The sequence below is a fragment of the Eumetopias jubatus genome, unplaced genomic scaffold (genome assembly GCF_037043125.1).
Source record: "Eumetopias jubatus isolate StellerSeaLion01/CBP00866 unplaced genomic scaffold, mEumJub1_p1.0 scaffold_12, whole genome shotgun sequence".
NCBI classification, from domain to species: Eukaryota; Metazoa; Chordata; class Mammalia; order Carnivora; family Otariidae; genus Eumetopias; species Eumetopias jubatus.
In genome coordinates, this window is record NW_028274818.1 from 42405983 (window position 1) to 42426122 (window position 20140).

Here is a 20140-nt window from a genome sequence, read left to right on the forward strand (position 1 = left end):
TATGAGAAACTCATGGTTTGGCAGAGGGAGGGGACAGGAGAGGGAAGAAAGAGGAGCTTGTAGGCAGTGAGCAAATCCAAATAAACACTGAGGCCACCACTCAAGGTCCTCCATGACCTGCCTTCCTAACTACTGCCAAGAACAACTCTTTGTGGTCTCCTCATTTCTGCCCATTTCTTTCTCCTTGGACTCTCTTCCTCCATTGATTGGCCAATCTAAATCTTCCCCCTACTTTGAGTCCAGGTGAAGGTACAGCCGCAGGAAGCCTTCCATGATACTTCTAATCTCAGTCCTTTCTTCATTAAATCCAGTATGAGTATTCACAGGTCTGAGCTCCATGCTCTTAAGGTTCAGAGGGAGTGAGAGACAGCATCAAAAGAGTCTTCAACCTGGGGATGTAGCTTCCAAATGAGATTGTGAGGCTAGACTAATTACAAACAAAATAACTAGAGGGAACTGGGCTTTGGACACATAGTTTTAGTATGAAACTGAGCAGTACAGAAGTGCTGTGCAGAGTGAACTGGGGGTCCTAAGTCCTGCATCCCAGTTCTACTTCTATAGCCAATTAGTGGAGTATCTTTCAGCAGTCACCTGGCTTTTGATCCTCAGTTCTTCACCTGTGAAATGAGGGGTTTGTGCAAGATGCTATGATTCCTTCTATCTAATCTGCAAGATGATAAAGGCTTGAGGACTTACACTGAATGGAAAGTAGTGATTGGTTAGCTGGAAGGGACAGGGACCAATGGAAAAGTAATAAATGATAACTAGAAGGATTGATCCCTGAGGACCATAGGATAGAGAGAACCAGCTAGGGACTGGTAGAAGACCTGTTTTCCTGGTATTATCAGCACAGTCTTTCTGGAATACAATGGACCCTCCACAAAGCTCCCCCAGTGTACAGGGTCTATCAAGCCTCATGTACCCTTTGTCCCTGAGCCTTAAAGGAACAGTCTTCTAAGACTCTCTCTCTCTCTCTTTTTTTAATATTTTATTTATTAGAGACAGAGACAGAGAGTACGAGCAGAGAGAGAGTCAGAGGGAGAGGAAGAAGCAGGCTCCCCGCTGAGTAAGGAGCCCAATGTGGGGCTCGATCCCAGGACCCTGGGATCGTGACCTGAACTAAAGGCAGTTACTTAACCGACTGAGCCACCCAGGCGCCCTGGGACTCTCTCCTCTTTTGTTCTCTGATTCCTGAATTTCTTGAAAAAGTACATCAAGTCTCTTATCAGCAAGCGCTGTAGAATGGGTGAAGGGGTGATGGGTTTTAGCTAATCATCATAGGATGCATCCTCTTTAATTTCCTCTTTCAGTCACCTACTTTGGCCAGCCTGCACACGATGCTGTCAGAACAACACACTCACCTTTTCCCAGAGCAAAGCAACATCCCAGCCTGGATGGCTTAGTAGAGGGTCAACTGCCTCTGTCCTGGCTTTTCAGAGGCTCTGAAAATGTCTGCTGCCTAGCTCCTTGGGTTGCAGGGCAGGAGGACCTCTCTGTCTCTCCCTCTCCCTCCCTCTTTTTTTCCCCAATAGTATTTGTTTTCTCTCATTTTTAAAAACAAACAAAAATCACTGCAGGAGAAGTTTCAAAGTACAGAAAAGTATAAAAAGATTATTTAAAAATGTCTAATTTCTACCCCTCCCATTACCATCACTGTTTAACATTTTTCACTATTTTGACGAAATTAGGGTTTTCTGTTAAAATGTGTTCATGACCCTGAACTATTTGAATAAACTGCTCAATTTTATTTGGGGAAAACTTAAAGCCTTTTATTATAGAAATTTTCAAATGTATGCAGAACTAGAGAGGAGAGAATATTGAGCCCCCATGTAATCCAGCCCCAGCTTTGGCAGATGCAAGAAGACCTTCTTTAAATGACCTGTTCTCTCCACGGTGGGTTCGTGGGCCAGAGCTCAGAGAGGGAGCGGACAGGATAAACATCACATAACAGGGATGTTGGAATTATTAGGATTTAGCCAGAGAGATTGTAAGGATCGCAGGGCCCTGAGCCATGTGGGTTGTAAGGCCTGGCTTCTATGGACACACAGTCATGTCTGCCTTCCCGGTCCGAAGTGGCACCACTTACCCTCTCTCCGTTTGATGGTATTTATGTGAGTCCTCTTCTGAGGTGTGCGGATGGATGTTTACTGACCCATCAATGCCTGTCTGCCCAGTGCTGGTGGGGATCAGCACCTACGGCCAGGATGGGGCAGTACTTGGCCTGTGATGCTGAGCAGAGCTCCCGACATGCAGCTCCTGACCCTGGTCTCATCGGCATCCTTCTGCTGCCTTGGGACTAGGCTGGGGGTGCTGTTCCTTCCTGGCTTGCTTTGCTGAACTGGTTCTGCTGTTTTCCCACTGGCAAGAGAAGGGGAGGAATAGGTAGTGAAATGTCCAATAGGCAGTTACTCCTTGAGGTGCTTTTGCATCTGGACTCAGGCACTGCTGCATCCTCGGTGGCCGTCCCTGAGAAAGTGGCTGCTGGCCATGCAGTCCGGGGGCTTGGAACAACCAGAACGTGTGCTGAGTCTTGACTGTTTATCACGGGCCCCTCTCTATGCCAGATGCTGCCCTTGGAGCTTGTCTGTGTGGGGAGACTGGCAGTGTTGGCTAAATATGCTCAGGGAGCGGAGACATAATAAAATGCTTTGCCTTTAGGACTGACAGGCTCAGCCTCCTTGCCGGGTTTGGGGGGGGGGGTGGTGGTGCAGGTGGTTGTGTTTTACTGGGAGCTCTCTGGCCTCACTCTTTCCACCTGCTCCGCCATCCTTCTTTCTTGCCTGGGTGGGGCGGGGAAGACCACTCCTCCTTTCTGGCTGCCAGATCCCAGTGTCAGCTTTCCTATTTATTTTTGTTCTCCCCCGGAAGGTGGTAATGGCATGGATAGGATTGCTTTTAAAAGACCTGGGGTAAATGAGATCTGGAGAGTCTAGAGTTCTGAAGCAGGTGACCATTTATGGTTCTCCGTGACTCCAGGTCACTTTGCTGATTTGGGCCTCAGCTTCCTCTTCTACCAAAGGAAGCATTGGATCGCACGTTCTCAAATTCTTCCAAGACCAGGGATGGAATTCCTGGTATGCAGGGAACCAGGTTGGATAATCCATATGCTTTTAGTTGCCAGGGGTTGTAGAGGAGGCTGTACCTTGTGTCCTTTTCCTAAAATGTGAGCATGGTCAGAGGGGTGTACATGGCTCTGCCCTTGGAAATAGCCAACTCTGTGACTCGGGGCTGGGATGTTGCCACTTTGTAAGGCTGGTCAAAACGCTGATGAGAAAAGGATGTAATGCCTTAAGTCAGATTCCCTGTAAACAGACGTTGGGACAGATTCTTGTGGCAGTGATTTATTATTGAGGGACTGCTTTCCAGAGAAAACTGTAAGGATATAAGGGAAGCAGGATAGGTTAGGGGGAAAATATTAAGAGATGTGGTTTCAACAGTTTTAACCTCAGCCTGATCCCACAGGCAGCTCCAGAATGTGAATTGCAACCCAGCGGTGGTCCCACCCAGAGGAAGAGGGGCCGGACCATGGATAACCTTCCATCGGTTAATTATTGCCTATAGGTCACCCCCATTCCAAGGGCAGGCATAAACTCCCAGGTGAGGCAGGTCTCTCGGCCAGGGCCAGACTTCTGAGAAGGGCCCAGGTGTGAGCCCTTAGCAGCCAACACAACATAGCAGCCAACACAACATGGGCGCACCTGCAGCTAGAGGCTACGTGATGGGGGCAACACAGAATTTGCCCCATCCAGGCAGGTGAGAGCCAGATAGGGAGCAGGGGAGGAGGCCAGGTGGGAGAGGGTTATTCTGGATGTAAATCCTGAGCACATCTCGGTCCTGAGCAAAGAGGGAGTGTGGATGGCTCAGCATTTGCAGGGAAATGCTCAAATGTGACTTTCCAATTAGGCCGACATAACTGCTGATGATAAAAGTCAGGATAATGGTAGATTTGAGGAGAGGGAGATGGTGCCTAGGATAGGGCAGGAGGGAAGCACCGGGGCTATCTGGGTGCTGGTCGTACAATTATGTACACTTGGCAGAAAACCCATCAAGGGGTGCCCTCACAATTCGTGGATGTTTCAGGATAATGCCCGCATAGAAGTGCGGGGGCTGCTCTCACAGGGTGGTGGGAGTTCATTCCGAGAGGGCCTCCCCACCCTCATTTCTCTTCCCCTGTGTCACCCACTTCACGGCACTCCTTCATCTTCACTTTTCTCTCCTTTCTGTTTCCCCTTCATGATGTACCTTTTCCCTGCTTTTCTGGCCTCTGCTGTCTCAGCCAAGGTAGTATCTTAGACAGTCATGTGACTCTGTTCTCCAAAAGCTTCAGCGCATCCTTTCCTGACCCCCTGGACCAGATCAGATGCCCCTTTGCATCCCTGCCCAGTGTGGCCCCTTCACAGCCCACAGGTCAAAGGCACATTATGTGTGCTGATCTCTTTAACGCGGGTCCCCTGATATGCTGGGATTCACAAGGTCCAGGGCCTGTGGCTGTTTTGCTCATTGTTTATCCCCAACACCTAGGAGACTGTCACAAAGTATGTGCTCCACAAATGTACAGAACAAAATATGGCCTCTCAGCTCTGCAACATGAGCTCCAAGTGCCTTGGGGTGGAAGAGGAGCTGTCGGCCCCGGAGCTGGGATGAAGCAGAGGCAAAGGGAGGCCATCAGCCGGGGGATGTCTGGTGTGCTGCCCTTAGGGAAGGTGGTACTTGGTGGAGTCGGTCTTTGGCTTCTGTCCCTTTCCTTCCCCATGCTTGCCCTCCCTGAACTTCTTTTTCCTGGGGTGGTCAGCGGAGGCCTTGGACAGATGCTTTTGCTGAGATGAATGGCCTGGTCTTCTTGGCAGCCTCAGGTGGTGTTTCCAACCATATCCTGACCTGAGATCAGTTGGTGATTTCAAAGAACTCTGGGGACAGAGCCTCTCAGCCTGTGGTTCTCAACTGGGAACTGTTTTTACCCCTCAGGACATTTGGCAATTCCAGAAACACCTTTGGTTGTTACAGCTGGGGGAGTGCCCCTGGCATCTAGTGGGTAGAACCTAGGGATCCTGCAAATGTACCCCACAGGATAGCATTATCCAGAGTTAGCCCACAATGAAGAATTATCCAGCCCAAGATGCTAGCGGTGTCCTGGCTGAGAAACCCCACAGTAGGCCAGCCCAGGCTTGCCAGCAGATGCTGTCTCCAGACACTCTTTTTTCCTGAAAGGATCCTAGAATCCATATCCTCCTTACCCCCAGCCCCAGCTCATGCAGCCTCCTTGGTCAGATTTGCTCTGTGAAAGGCATGTACATGGAAGAGGCCCCTCCGCATTTTTTCCAGAGCCCTGTGGAACCTTGACAGAGACCTGCTTCCAAGAGTGAGGGCCTAGCTCTGCTTCTATAGCTTTAGTCCAGGAGAACCACGGGAACCCCCGCCCCTTCATCTTGCTGTCTCCATCCTCGTGTTTCTCTTCAATCTTGTTCCTCCCACCCCGCCTTCTCCCATTTCCCCCAGTGCTCCAGAGATTAATGTGATAATTGCCATGCGTGCCTGTTTACGCAGGGAGTGGGTGCACTCACCACCCCCAGTTGGGCAGGTTCCCAAAGGAACACATTTCACGGTGTCAGGACTGGTACCGCTGAGCACTCCCTGTGCAGGTGGGCTGCCACCCCCGACTGCTTTCTCTGTCTGTCATTACCCCTGTCACGTGCACATGTACGTGTGTGTGTGTCACTCGGGGAGTCAGCAGGTGAGAAAGAGAGCGGCCAGCCTGCCGGTCGAGGGGCTTGTCTGAGTTGGGTGGGTGGAGAATCTGTACCTTCACTAAGAGGACATTGCCCCAAAGAAAAACACTCTTCTGTAATGGCTAACAAAGAGTAGGTGTTCCATGAATGGTGGGGAACGAAGACGCTGCTCAGGCATCCTTCTCTGAAGAGAGAAGCCTGGTTTATCCTTAGCTGCTCCGCCACAGCAGGCTGGGCAGGGGAGGTGCCACTGTGAGACTCTTGGGCCAGAAGCCAGTGAAACACGTTCAGAAAGCTGGGGGTCTCCTTCCCCAGCATCTTGCTCAGAGTACTTAGCATGGCTGCCTCCGATTCCTGAAGGAAGATGCGCGAGGGAAGGTAGAGTGTGATGATGCCACAGGCAAGCGGCTTGTCCGAGTCGCAGAAGCAGAAGGATTTGGAGACAGGAGCAGAGAACAACTGCTTCTCACCTTGGCAGCCCTAGTGTTTGTCCCCTCCCCCTGTGACACAGACACCTGGACTCTCGAGAGAAAACACAGGCACAACTCTAAGGTCGCACTGGCTACTTTGTCCTTGGCTTACCTGACTCCCGCCTCACGTGGCTTCAGGGCACTTGCTCACCGGAGAGTTGTCAGTTACTTTCCTCTTGTTTAATAGTGACGAATCAGAAGGAGATTGAAGTTCTAACTAGCATCAGAAAGAACCTTGCCATTTTGGAGGAGGGAAATTGGAAGTCCTTTGCCCCCTTCCTGCTGAGTTATGTCCCCTTGTCCTACTGGATTTGTCGTTGATCCATTGACAGGCATGTGAGGTGAGGGTGAGGCCTCCTGGTGGGGCAAGATGGGAGGGGAGTAACCAGGAGGAAACCTGAGGGAGAGGAGAGAAGTGTAGAGGGTGCGGCAGGTCTATTAAAAGGTTTGTGAATAATCTCGGGGAGCTGTCAAGCTGCCTTCTCCAGAAGAATCTTGATACCGTCAGTCATCCGTAACGACCCGCAGGTATGGTGCCGCTGTCCCCCAGCCCGTCTTTTTCTCCTTCTCTTCCCCTTCGTCCTCTTTTTCTCATCAAACAGGCACTGATGTCATAGTGGATGATGGTTTTTCTTAAAAAACAATTCAGACAAACCTTGAGGGGAATATCAGAATGAACAATTTTGGGGGGTACGTTTTAAGCACGAGAATCCTCTTGTTCAAACTGGGGTCGTGTATGGGTTAGTTGACAAATACTGCATGTGCCAGACACTTCACTAGGTACCAGGTATAGAAATGAACAGTGAAGTTTCTTGCCTTAAGGTGGGTTAAATCAAAGCCAAAGCATTGTCACAACACATGGCTAAAGAGAGACTTTCTGTCCTTGTTTTTTCTGGAAGAATTGAGGAGTGTGTTCCAGACTTTCGGTCCTTTGGGGAGAGTCCTTTCATCCCTGCATTTCACAGGCTGTGTTTCCTCATATGTTAAAAGATTTCCTTCAAAAAAGGGGGTTTCATAATCCAGGCAGTATGTGAAATGATATTGAAGTTAGTAATATTTCTTTCATGAGTCTTTTCACAGGCTAAGGGGAAAATATAATCTGTTGTGTTTCCTAAGTTCCTTTGGTTACCGAAGTTCATTTTCCACAGAACACATTAACATCTTACAGATGACTAGCAAGGAGGAGAACACTATTTGGGAAATGCTCTTCACTCTACAGCCTCTCTGGCAAATCATCCCCCAACTGAAATTGCTCTAGCCATCCTCAAACTGTAGCTCAGTCACTTCTGGGACCAAAGACACCTTAACAGCATGTTTCATCGTTGCCACTGCTGGCACCAACTCAGGTGTCTTGGCAGCTGAGCCCTGATCTGGGTGTTGGGAGCAGACTTGGTCCTTGCTGCCAAAGAATGCTGGGGGCGGGGGGCACTGGCTAAGCCATATAGTAGATGAAACTTGTTGGTCTGGTGCACCACTGGTGAGCCATCCAAGTTAACCAGTCTTTACAAAATGTTGTATTTGTAATCATGGATAAAGATATAGCTATTTATACAAGGGTCATGTAATCCATCCCTCAGCTTACAGGAAGGACCATGTCTTAACTGTCTCAGAAAAAACAGCTTCCTATGTTCATTAACATCCCTTGTGGCTGGCCCTCAGTGTCTAGTTCTTCTACATCTTCTTTCTGATAATCAGGAGCACTTTTCTCTGAGGTCTGGTCCACATCTTCTCTGCTTGCACATAACTGACCAGACCTGGTTGAACTAAAGAGTTAGATCTTACGCACACTGAAATTGGCAGATCCCCACCTTTGCCCCATCCAGTTCAGCAGGTGTTTGTTTTTAATTTATATTCTGCTTCATTTGCAGTCACCTGTCTCTGAACAGTGTGGGGACAAGACGAAAGACACAAGTTTGGTGAAAGAGGTTGCCTTAAAAGCTATTTTTAATGGAAAAATCTACTATGCGGTGATAGCTTCCACGATCAGTGGGAAGCTATATTCTGTGTACTGACATATCTGAATGGGAGACAGAAAGAAAATTAGGTAATTTTGAGAGAAAAGATAGAATGCCCTAGAAGTCCACAGAAAGCATGAGAACAATGAGTCAAAATATGTTTGCAAAGTTGAGTAGCGAGAGGGAAAAAAAGGTAAATCACAGGGACAAAGAAGCATTTTGCCATAGAAATTCTGAGTTCAGATCTTAATTTTACTAATTTAGCCTGTGAATTTTAGGCATGGCATTTGACTTTGGCCTAGTTTCTCCAGTGAACTGAGAATAAAATATCTTTTAACTGTTTCAAATGGGTATTCAAGTTTGCGTGTGAGGGGCCGGTGTGGGAATGGGAGGATTTCAAAGCCCTGCATAGTAAAATGTGACTCAAGGAGACTATTTAGAAAGATTTGGAGTTGATATTATGGGGAGAGAGAGTCAAAGTGAAGTTTAGTTGAGAGGCTCAAGTGTTAGAGTTTTCAAAATGTTCCCAAACTGTTTCTAGATCCTAATAAGGCACCATTCCAAGAGTTGCTGCCTTTGGCTAAGCCATGTGGTATAATCCTCCCTCAACCCCCCACCATTCAAGGGCCTTGCATCTCACTTATAGTATAAAAATCCAGAATATGAATTGCCAAGCACTTTTCACTTCACTGTGTGTTAGCATTAGAGAGGAAGAGATCGCTCTTCAGATTGAATCCTTGTTCTGTCCAGAGCCTTGCTGGGGCCAAGCCTGAGCCTGCTCTGTACTATTGGACTATGATAGAAGAAAGCAAGCCAGAGCTGAGGATCAAGGGCTGAGCAGGATGTGGATGACACTAAGGTCTTCCAAGCAGCCCTGTCAAGGCTCTCGCCAGCATCCATGGAATAGACTGATAGACCTAGCTTGCCTCTGACTTGTTGAGAATTTGTCTGATTTAGACTCCAAAAGCTTGGAACTGACATCACTAAACACTATAAAACCTGTAAGTGTTTGCATGATCTTGGAAAAGTACTTGACCTCTCTGGATTCAGTTATCTCAGCTGTTAAGTGAGGGTTTTGGACAAATCCTACTCAGGATCTCATGTGAGGCTCATGCAGTGTCCTTTCCTCTGTACATGGTGGAATATGAGTTAACCCACAGTAACACCAAATTGGGAATGAAGCAGGCGGTGTTAATTGTATTGCCCTGTGCTTGCTGTATCACCATATATGTGAAGCTTCAGGAAGGGAGACCTCCTTCTGGCAGATGGTTTCGGTAAAACATTAAGGAACCATTTTTCTTTCTTTCAGACCAATGATGCCTTAGGAGCCACCTGGAACTGGCTGTACTTCATCCCCCTCATCATCATTGGATCCTTCTTTGTTCTCAACCTAGTTCTGGGAGTGCTCTCCGGGTAAGCCAGACGTTCCTCTCTCCTCTTAACTTCTTTACAACTGTAAACCAATGCTCCTGACTACCGACCAATTCATTCATCTAATGTTCGTTTAGAAGACATCTACTGAGCAGCCCCCATGGGCCAAGTGCTATTCTAGCAGCTGCGGATACAGTAGTGAACATTGTTCTAATCATGTTTATTTTTCTTAGGAGTTAAAAAGTATTTAAACCACATGCAACATTGAACATGATACCTAGTGAGAGTTCATGTATCCATCCATCCTTTCATTCAGTCATTCAACAGTCATAGACCTTCTTTGTCAAACAGGTGCTGGTTGTGAGGGATATAAAGTTGAATAAGATGTAATCTTTACCTTCAAATGTTATTATTCTGTCATGTATTGAATATCAAATCCCATATTTGTAGCTTGGATTAGTGTACCTCAGTCAGCAAGTACTCAGTGTCCAGTGCCATGGTAAGCATTGCAAAGAGCACACAAAGTCTCAGGCATGGTTCCTGTCCTTAAGAAAATTGTACTTCGTGGGGCACCTGGGTGGCTCAGTTGGTTAAGTGTCCCACTCTTGATTTCAGCTGGGGTCATGATCTTAGGGTAACGGGATTGAGCCCTGCATCAGGCTCTGTGCTCAGCATGGAGTCTGCGTGGGATTCTTTCTCTCTCTTCCTTCTGCCCCCCCCCCCCGCTCTCTCTCTCTCAATAAATAAAATCTTTAAGAAAAAAGGAAATCATATTTTGTAGACAGGACAACACACTTGAAACAGGGAATGGAAATTCTTTTACTTACTAATATAAGCTATAGATCATTTTGTGGAAGGAACAAATCTATTTAGTCTGAAGTTACCAGGAATGGTTTCATAAAGGACTGGGCTTTTGCTTGGATGTACAAGATGTAATAGGATAAAATAGAATATATGTGAGTGAACATTCCAAGAAGGAGAGCACCACACCGTAAGCAAAATTGAAGAAATGGGACTCATCTTATAGTGGGAAAAGAATGTTATGCAACCTGACTTATCTAGAGCTGATACTTTACTTTGGGAAATGAAAAGTATAAAATTAGGGCTATTACAGGGGTCAATTTTAGAGGGTCTTAGATTTTTCTAAGCAAAACTGGACTTAATTTCTTCTCTGAGTAGCATAAGTTCTTCAAGTGGAAATTAAATGGTGGTGCTTCTGTTTCAGCATAGCAGATTGAACCAAGTTTGTCATGTCTTGTAACGCTACTAACACAGGAAATAAATTTTAAGAAGGGCATAGTGATAGAACAAGAGAGGAAATGACAAAGATGAGAGATGTCAATAAAAGTTTTGAAGGCAGAGAGTAAATGGTAACTTATCTAGTGGTGGGAAAGCTGAGGTTTAATTGCCTTTGGTGAGGAATGCCAATAAAAAGGCAAAATGATTGTCCTTCAGAACCTTCCACAGTCCTGGAGAGGCTCGGGAATTGAAGGTACCACGTATGTCTGAGAGATGAAGTATGGGTGCCACTAAAAACAAGAGGATTGGTCAAAAGTCCTCGTAAGGAACCCTTAGATGCCCTCTTGCCCAACACCTTAGATCTCTACCCCCAAACACTTCTGACAGGTATCTGCCCTGCCCTCCCCAGTGAAAGTCAGAAGACATCCTGTCTCTGTAGAGGCTGAATCAGAAATTTGCAATGGTAACATCAGGGACTTCTGAGGGTAGGGGTGATATGTTGTAGTGAAGTCCACAAACTGAACATTATGCTCCCAGCCCACATCTACTGTTGACTCCCAAAAGTGGATCAATCTGGTAAGGGTAAGTAGGATTCCTCTGTGGGGAAACTGTCCATCTTAAGAGAAGAATCTTATGTATGTTGATATCTGAGGATGGACAGAGAAATGGCTCCCACCCATCACCCTCAGCGAGGCTCCTATTAGTTTCCTATGGCTGCTGCAACAAATTAACACAACTAGGTGGCTTCACACTATGAAAGAAATTAATTCTCTCACAGTTCTGGAGGCTAGAGATCCAAAATCTGGCAGGGCATTACTCCCTGTGAGGGCTCAAGGGAGAATTTATTTCCTTCCTCTTCCAGTCCCTGGTGACTCCCAAGTATTCCTCGGCTAGTGGCTGCATTACCCTGGTCTCTTCTTCTGTGGTCAAATTGCCTCCTTCTCTTTTGTCTAAAATCTCCCTGGGCCTCTTTCTTATGAGGATACTTGTCACTGGCTTTAGGGTCACTTCTATATTCCAGGGTGACCTCTTCATTTCAAGACCCTTAACTTAATTGCATCTGCAAGGACTCTTTTTCCAAATAAGGTAACATTCATAGGATCCAGGAATTAGGTTGTGGACATATTTTTTTTTGGCAGGGGCATTCAACCCACCACACTCATCATTCTAGAAGCTCCAGCTATACACACGAGTTTCCAGTAAGACTTTTGAGACTTGCTCTTAAATATTAATGCACAGCTAGGGATCATCAGCATTTGAAGAAAATGTCCAAAACAAAAGACAAAAACAAAATAACACATAGAAAAAAGGATTTAGAGGGAATATGAATGATGCAGGGAGCAAAAGATTTAAAAAGCACGATTGATATCAGCAGAGATAGAAGAGAAATAATTTTATCCACAAAATAACATTGCTATTTAAAAAGGAAAATTTAGCCATTAAGAAGAGTCCTTGGGGATTAATGTAAAATAAATAATGTAAAATTTACATTAATGTAACATGAATTAATGTAAAAATGTAAACATGTAATGAAAATAATGAGGTAGTAAATGGTTGGAATATGAAATTAATGAAATCACCTAGAAAGTAGAACAAAAATAAGAAAATCAAAGGGTTCGTCCATCATTCAACTATTAAGAGTTCCATAAAGAGAACAGGGAAGTGGAGAGGGAGGAATTTACAAAGAAAAATACTAAAAATATTTCCAGAATCAGTAAACACACCTTGCCAGAGTAAAAGGTCTGTGGAAACATGTTCAAGGATATTCTTTCCAGCAGTGGTTTTTGGTGATGGGGAGTTGGAGAACCTGGACATCCATAATTGGAAGGGTAGATAGGTAAGCTGTTGGATGCATACCATGACATACTAGCCCAGTTAGGAGCAACAAATACCATATACACATGACAACATAGAGTAATTTAAAAGCATAGTTTAATGAAAACAAGAAGAAATAGCATGGTATAATATCATCCACATAAATAAAAAATACATGCACACACAATACGTAGTTTGTAAGAATGCATTCAAATAAAACGAATACATTGAATACAGGTTTCTCTTGCTATCTGAAAGTAAAACATTCTTTGTTTTTTACTGAAATATAATTAAAATACAATGTTAAATTAGTTTCAGATGTGCAACCTATTGATTTGACACTTCTGTACATTACCTGGTGCTTACCATGTAGTCACCATCTGTCACCATACAACATTATTACAGTATTATTGATTACATTCCCTAAACTGTACTATTTGACTTCATGGTTTATTTTATAACTAGAAGTTTGTAACTCAGTCTTTTTATCATTTTGCCCATCCCCCCACTCACTTCCCCTCTCTGGCAACCACCAGTTCTTTGTGTTTAAGAATTTGGTTTTTGTTTGTTTGTTCATTTATTTTTTATACTCCACATATAAGTGAAATCATATTGTATTTGTCTTTCTCTTTCTGGCTTATTTCACTTAGCGTAATACCCTCTAGGTCCATCTGTGTTGTCACAAATGACAAGACCTCATTCTTTTGAATGAAAAAGTAATATTCCATTGTCTATATATACCACATCTTCTTTATCCATTCCTCTCTGGATGGACACTTGTGTTGTTTCCATATCTTTGCTATTGCAAATAGTGCTACTGTAAGCATAGGGGTGCTTATATCTTTTTAAATTAGTATTTTTGTTTTCTTTGCATAAATACCTAGTAGTGAAATAATGGATCATATGGTATTTCTATTTTTAAATTTTTGAGGAACCTATACGGTTTTTCCACAGTAGTTGCTCCAACTTACAGTCCTACCAACAGTATATGAGGGTTCCCTTTTTTCCATGTTCTCACCAACACATATTTCTTATCCTTTTGCTACTATCCATTCTGATATGTATGTGTGATATGATATCTCATTGTGTTTTGATTTTCATTTCTTTGATGAGTGATGTTGAGCATCTTTTCATGGGTCTGTTGGCCGTCTGTGCATTGTCTTTAGACAAATGTCTATTCCAGGTCCTCTGTCCATTTTTTTAGTATGATTTTTTTGGTTTTTTTTTTTTTGTGGTGTTGAATTGAAAGTAGAGCATTCTTATGAAACCCTTCATAAACCAATATGACATGAAGCAAAGAAGCAATTACCATTTCATAAAGGCAAAAATGCTCTTTGGATTTTTTTCAGTTGTCGAAAATAGGTACTAATATAGGTTTTTCATGAAAGTGAAGTGGTGTAAAATGAAATTTCAGATACTTGGGGAAACCAGTATATTGTAATGGTAATTTGTATGGCAGAGAGATGGGAGGCAGGTATAGAGAGGGATAAAAGGAAACAAATGAATTTAATTAATAAAAAAAATGCCCACTGAGCACTTGACACAACTAATGAAAAGAGACCACAGCAAGATAAAGTCATCATAAAATTTCAGAGCCTCTGAATAAAGATAATATTCTAAAAGCTTCTGGTTATTGGAAAGGTGATATATTTTGCCAACAAAAAATCAGGAATTAGGGCGGCTTTGGGTTTCTCATTGATACTGAAAGTTAGAAATGAACAGAGAAGTTCCTAAAACTTTTTGAAGGAAAAACATTTCCAAGGTGGAATTCTATACCCAGCCAAAATAGCAATAATTTGTGCGAATGGAATAACAGTATTTTGGGACACTCTTTCTGAAGTTACTGGAGAATGTGAGTCACTAATTCCTAGAAATAAGGAATTAATTGAAGAATGAGAAGGACATGATATTCATGCAAACAAGGGATTCAATAGAGGAGAGAGGCAAAGGGGATTCCAAGATGATGATGAGGGGAAGTCTACCATGACAGCTGTCAGAATGCCTAGAGAGCAGCAAGTTCAGATTTGAATAGGGTGATAGAGAGCTCTAAGAGTAATAGCTTTATGGAAATAATGAAACAAGTATATTCCCTGACACATATTCAGAAAAGTTTAATGGTTTTGTGAAGATTATATTTAATTATATTTATAAAATATATACAAATATGTTTGCATTATATATAAACATTATATATTCATATATGTATTTGTATGCACATGCCTCCATCTAAGCAATTCCATAAAATACAAAAGGGTTACCACTAAAGGAATATAAGCATAGTAAGTTTTCTCTGCAGCTGTCAACCAGATTTTCATTGTTAACACTGGGTTGTGAGATGGCCCCTTATGGTGCTATAATTGCCCTTGAGAGAAAGGGGGAAGGTAAATATGGGGAGGGGGAGGGAATGTCAAAGACTAAAATCTTAGTTTTCACAGTAAGAGTCTTTAAGCAGTATCTAAAATTGAAAGATAAAGAAATAGCAGTTGTGTAAGTATAATACTCAGAAAATTGGAAATGAATACCAGAAAAAAATACAGGTAAAAATTACAAGTGATGGTTTCTGGGAAATGAGAATTAGGGGTGGGGAGGGGTGAGGCAGTGGATGGCTATCTCTTCATGATAAGTCTTTTTAAAATATTTGACTTAAAACTCAATGTGTATCACTTTAAGAAAAATAGAAATACAATTTTAAAGTAAAAATGCTGCAATTACATAAAGTATAGGATGAAAGTATATAAGACCATTCATCGAGCATCAGTGGGGGAAGGATTGGCATGGAGAGAGACCAAATTCACTAGGATTAAGGAGGAAACAACCATACTAGTCCAAATATGTGGTACTGAGAGCCGGTGGTGACTTGTGAAATGGTTATGAAGTAAAAGCAGGGTTCATTGTGAAGGCGTTTATAATACTGTGTATCTTGAGTGGAAAGTTCTAAGACACAATGGGACTTCTTATATATGTACTCATTCAGTGAGGGTTCATTGGCATCCTTTATGTGCAGGCACTGCTCTAGGTAATTCACTTCATATAGCCTGTACCTACACCTCATATGCTCTCTCTCAATGACTACTTACTCAAGGGGCCTGACCACCGACTTCATTCTTCATGTATTTCTACAGAGGGAATATCTCTTATTTATGTAATCTTACTTGATCTTTATCCATACTTGTTTCCAAAGTGTGTCCGTGTGTTAATTTAGAAAATTCAAGTCCTGTTCTTACTATTTGAAAAGGGAGAAAAGTAGATGCCATGTTAACAAATCATTGGTGTTCCAGAAAAGGCTTCGATATGGGTTCAAGATATATTTTAACAGAGCTGACATAGGACAGAGCACTGCCCTCCAGGACAATTCTTACGTCTAACCACATGCACTCTGATGGACCAGCTCTGGTTTGGAGTCATACCTTTTAGTTCTCCTGCATCCTTCTCCAGATGGGAAAGAGTGGCACGTTGGGGGAAGCATGGTCTTTGGCATGTGACAGTCATGAGTGCGACCCTTATCTTGCTACTTGCCAGCATTGTACATCTGGACCAGTTACTCTGAGCCCACTTCCTCCTCTGTGAAATGGGATAGCATTGTCTCTCATAGGCAGAGGCCTAGCCCGGGGTCTGGGATGGAGCAGCCATAAGCTCTTATAACCTTTGATAATATTGACATTCATTTTCTCCACCTGTTACATCTAGGTGACTGTCATCTGAGTAGCAGCCTGTGATGTTTGGCTTGAATTGGCTTTGAGGCCATCGGCTCTTCTCTGATGGGGAGACAGCCTCCTCAGGTTGGGAGATGAAACAGACCTGGAATGGCATATGTCTCCTTAGTGCTTCTGGAGAAGCCTAGGAAGTGACAACAGCAGCTGGGAACAGCTGGTGTGAATAAATTCTGACATTTAAAGGAGTGTTAACGATAGGGGCCTTACAGGCTCGGACTGAAATATTTCTGTCCCGGTTTCTTTTTCACATTCTGATGCTCAACACCTAAGGGGTTTTACCGGTGTCTGCAGAGGGTTCAGCAGCAGCTAGTTCTGTGTATAAAGGGGCCAAGGAAGCTCCGTTCTGCTTGGTCTGGTTCTCACATGCCTCTGGATGAGGGGATGTTGGCTTTCTCTTTGGAGGAAGTGTTTGGTTGGGAGTTGCACTTGAGAGCCAGAGAAAAGCTCTGATGTTTTATTTCCAGGGGACATGTTCCCTGTGCCCTGTAGGCAGTTCGAATGTTATGTGCCCAAGGCTTTTCTAAAGCAGAGAAAGAAGGCAGTGGAAGGAGGAGCCTCTGTGCTGGCAAGTGACAAGATGAGTCTGGGCAAGAGGGGGCAGGTAGCCGACACCAGTGCTCGTGGCCCACAGGACACTCAGTGTGGAAATGGCTGAGGCACCCATCTCAGGGCCAGGGGACTCAGAGAGGGGAGGGCTGTCAGCTTCGGTGTATTTAAAGAGGAAGTATGGATAGAAGCATTGCAGCATTTTTACTAGTCTCAGAGGAAATGGGATTTGATGAAAACCATTAGCTTAGGCTTGAGGAGAAGCAGAGCTTCCTGTCTCCATGGAAACAAACCAGGGCTGCATAAACACAGGGCTGCAGGGCAGAAGGCTCACACAAACAGAAAATGACCCTGAGCTAGTCCGTTGCCTACATCCACTGCTCCCAGGGCTTCTGGAGAGAGGGGAAGGTGGGCTTGGGGGAGTAGTTGTGTTGTCTCCAAACTGGGACGGGAACAGCCAGGCCAGAGACTGCTTACAAATGCACATGGGGAGCAATTGGAAACCTCATGTATGTAAAGCATGTCATAGTTTTCAAAGCTTCTTTGCTTCCATGTATTTTTTAAATATACCAGGTGGCCTCCATTCAGGGACACTAGCACTCAACGTGGCACAACTAGAGAAAGGCTGCCAACGGTTAGCCTAGAATATCGCCCTGTCCGTATAGACTTTGGTGCAAGCTTTAATCTGTACATGCATGGACACACACACTTACACACACTGGTCTTCAGGTAAACAACATGACCTGGTACATACAAGTAGAGAATGCCAAGACCCACTGTCAAGGTCCTGTTGCCCTAAGGACTAATGGGGAATGGTGAGCTTTCCATATTAGAGGAGGAATTCTTCTGGTTGCATCTCTTATGTGAATGGAGTGGCTCCTATAACAAGCAAGGGGACAGTTGTCTGTCTGTCTTGACACCAAACTGACTTGCTGAGTGGGTTTGACAATTTAGTGCAATTCCATAAATATTTATTGAATATTTGCTATGCACTAGACACTTCGCTAGACTGAGATTACAAAGATAAATGAATTAAGGAGATTGTAGATATATTAAGGAAATAATTCAAAATACATGTAATGGAATCTAAGTTCAAGGAGATCCTGAATTTTATCCCTACCAAAAGCTATTTTTGTAATATTCATATATGTCATATATATTTTTTAAGATTTATATCACATATTTTGAGTGCCTACTATCTTGCAAGGCATTGTTAAGGATACAAAAGTGAATAAGACCTAGGTCCTGTCCACAAGGAAGACACCAACAGACATACCTTCAGTATTAAACTTTGCATCTCCTGAATCACCTGCCCTTGCTTCTCTTTGGATATAGAAGTTGGCACCTGAGTATTTCTCAGACCTGACTTGTGTGTAGATGAACTGCACAGTAATTTTCCTGCCAGGATTCTGACCCTGGAATCAACCATAGAAATTCATTTATTCATGCATCCAGTGTTACTGAGTTCGCGATGTATGTCACCTGCTTCTAGGAACCAAGGATATCAGACAAGGACAGAGAGCTGTTACCCTCAAGGAGCTTGTAGTCTAGGTGGAGAGACAGCACAGGTCGAGCATTTAAATTAGAAGGGGCAAGGATCAGTCAAGGTCAAGTGAAGAAGTTGCCATTGATGTATACTTTGAAAGAATGAGTAATCATTGGCTAGAAGAAAGAGGAAGGACATCCCAAGAGGTTGGTAGTTAAGAAGGTGTAGAAGGCCATTCTGACTTGAGTGAATTACATCAGGGAAAGTAGAGATGAAACTAGAGGCAAAGACAGAGGCTTGTCACGAAGGGCTCATCAGATGGGCTAAGCTGATGAGTTTAAACCTGATTCCAGAAGCTTGTGGGAGGTTCTCAAGTTTTAAGCAGGGAAGATGACCAGTTTGCAATTGAAGATGATCATCCTGCAGAAAATATATAGAGAAACAAGCCTGGAGTCGGGCAGATACTTTAGGAGCAAAGCGGAGAAGCAGCGAGGCCCACCCGAAGGGGTACAGTGGCGTGACAGTGGACAGGATGGGCCAGACCCGAGAGGTGCTGGTTACACAGGATGCGCACGACTTGGTGACTGTGTGGGTGTGTCTGAGTGTGGACTGGGGGCGGAAATGAGAGGGAAGTCTCTTGGACTGCTTCTGGATTTCTGAATTGAGCCACCACGTGGCTGGTGGAGAACGCAGGACAAAGAGATTTTGAGGGAAAGAGTGTAGGTTCTGGATCTGTTGAATTTGAGGAAACATAACGCACTTTACACCTGTTGGCTAGTTTATAGCAGTAGTGTAGGGTTTGTTTCAGGTTGCTTTTTTCTTTTTTTAGGCTGTAATTTATCGAGATTGTGCTATGCATTGAAGATTGTGTCAGTGCCATGAGACATGTTGTTTCATTTAATCCTCACAATGACCCTATGAGGTATTACTGTCTTCTTTTATGAATAGGGCAACTGACAGGGAGGTTTGGTAATTTGCCTAAGCTCACAAAGCTGTTAAGCAGCAGCTTCAGAATTTGGGATGAGGTCTGCCAGGCCCAAACACCAATTCTGTTAAACACATCCTGCGTACAGTAAATGTGCTTTTTGGAAGGAAATTATCCAGCATTCAGCGCAACAAATCTTGATGGAAATGAAGGGACCCTTGGTAGCTGGCAAGACATGTAGAACTTTCCAGTCCTTCAGACAGAGATTTCATGTTCAACACCAGAGTTGTAGAGTTCAAAGACCAGAGTAGTAGTTGTCGTCCCTGCATGACTAGGACGACACTCTCCTGGATGAGTTGTGTGGCCATGGAAGTCACATACAAAGTTATGAGAGCTTGCGGGAAGCATCCGCATTTCCCCCAAGACACTGTTCGGTGTATCAGTTGTCAGAGCTGTGTCTTAGAGTGTGACAAAAATTATTTGAGGTAGAAGGGACTGTAAGTGAAGCTTATGCCTGGCTTCTGTGTTACAGTCGAAGAAACCAGAATAGAAAGTGAAGCAACTTGCCCAAGTGATAGATAGCTATTTAGTGGCAGATCTTGACTGGCACCCAGGTTCTCTGGTTCCCTGTCTAGAGTGCTTTTGTTGTTCTGCACAATAGGTACAGCTTGGTAGTAAAATACAGACGGCTACACAGTATATCTGGGTTTGAATCCCTTTTCTATCACTTGTCATCTTTATAGACCTTAGGCAAGTCACTTCCATTTCCATACCTTTAATTACCCAATGGCAAACAAGGATACTAGTATCCACCACGTAGGATTGTTGGGAAAACTAAATCAGATCACGAATGTTCAGTGCTTAGTACCTGGGAGAAATTTAATACTTAATCAG

At 44.0% G+C, this 20140-nt stretch overlaps 1 protein-coding gene across 7 annotated transcripts in view; it reads left to right on the forward strand.

Moving 5' to 3' along the window:
• CACNA1E (calcium voltage-gated channel subunit alpha1 E) overlaps positions 1 to 20140 on the forward strand; it is a 384845-nt gene that overhangs the window by 234147 nt on the left and 130558 nt on the right. For all 7 annotated transcript variants that reach the window (XM_088016637.1, XM_088016633.1, XM_088016634.1 and 4 more), the window contains one exon: positions 9461 to 9564. In XM_088016637.1, the coding sequence (XP_087872763.1) occupies positions 9461 to 9564 (104 nt within the window). The remainder of the gene's footprint in view (positions 1 to 9460; positions 9565 to 20140) is intronic.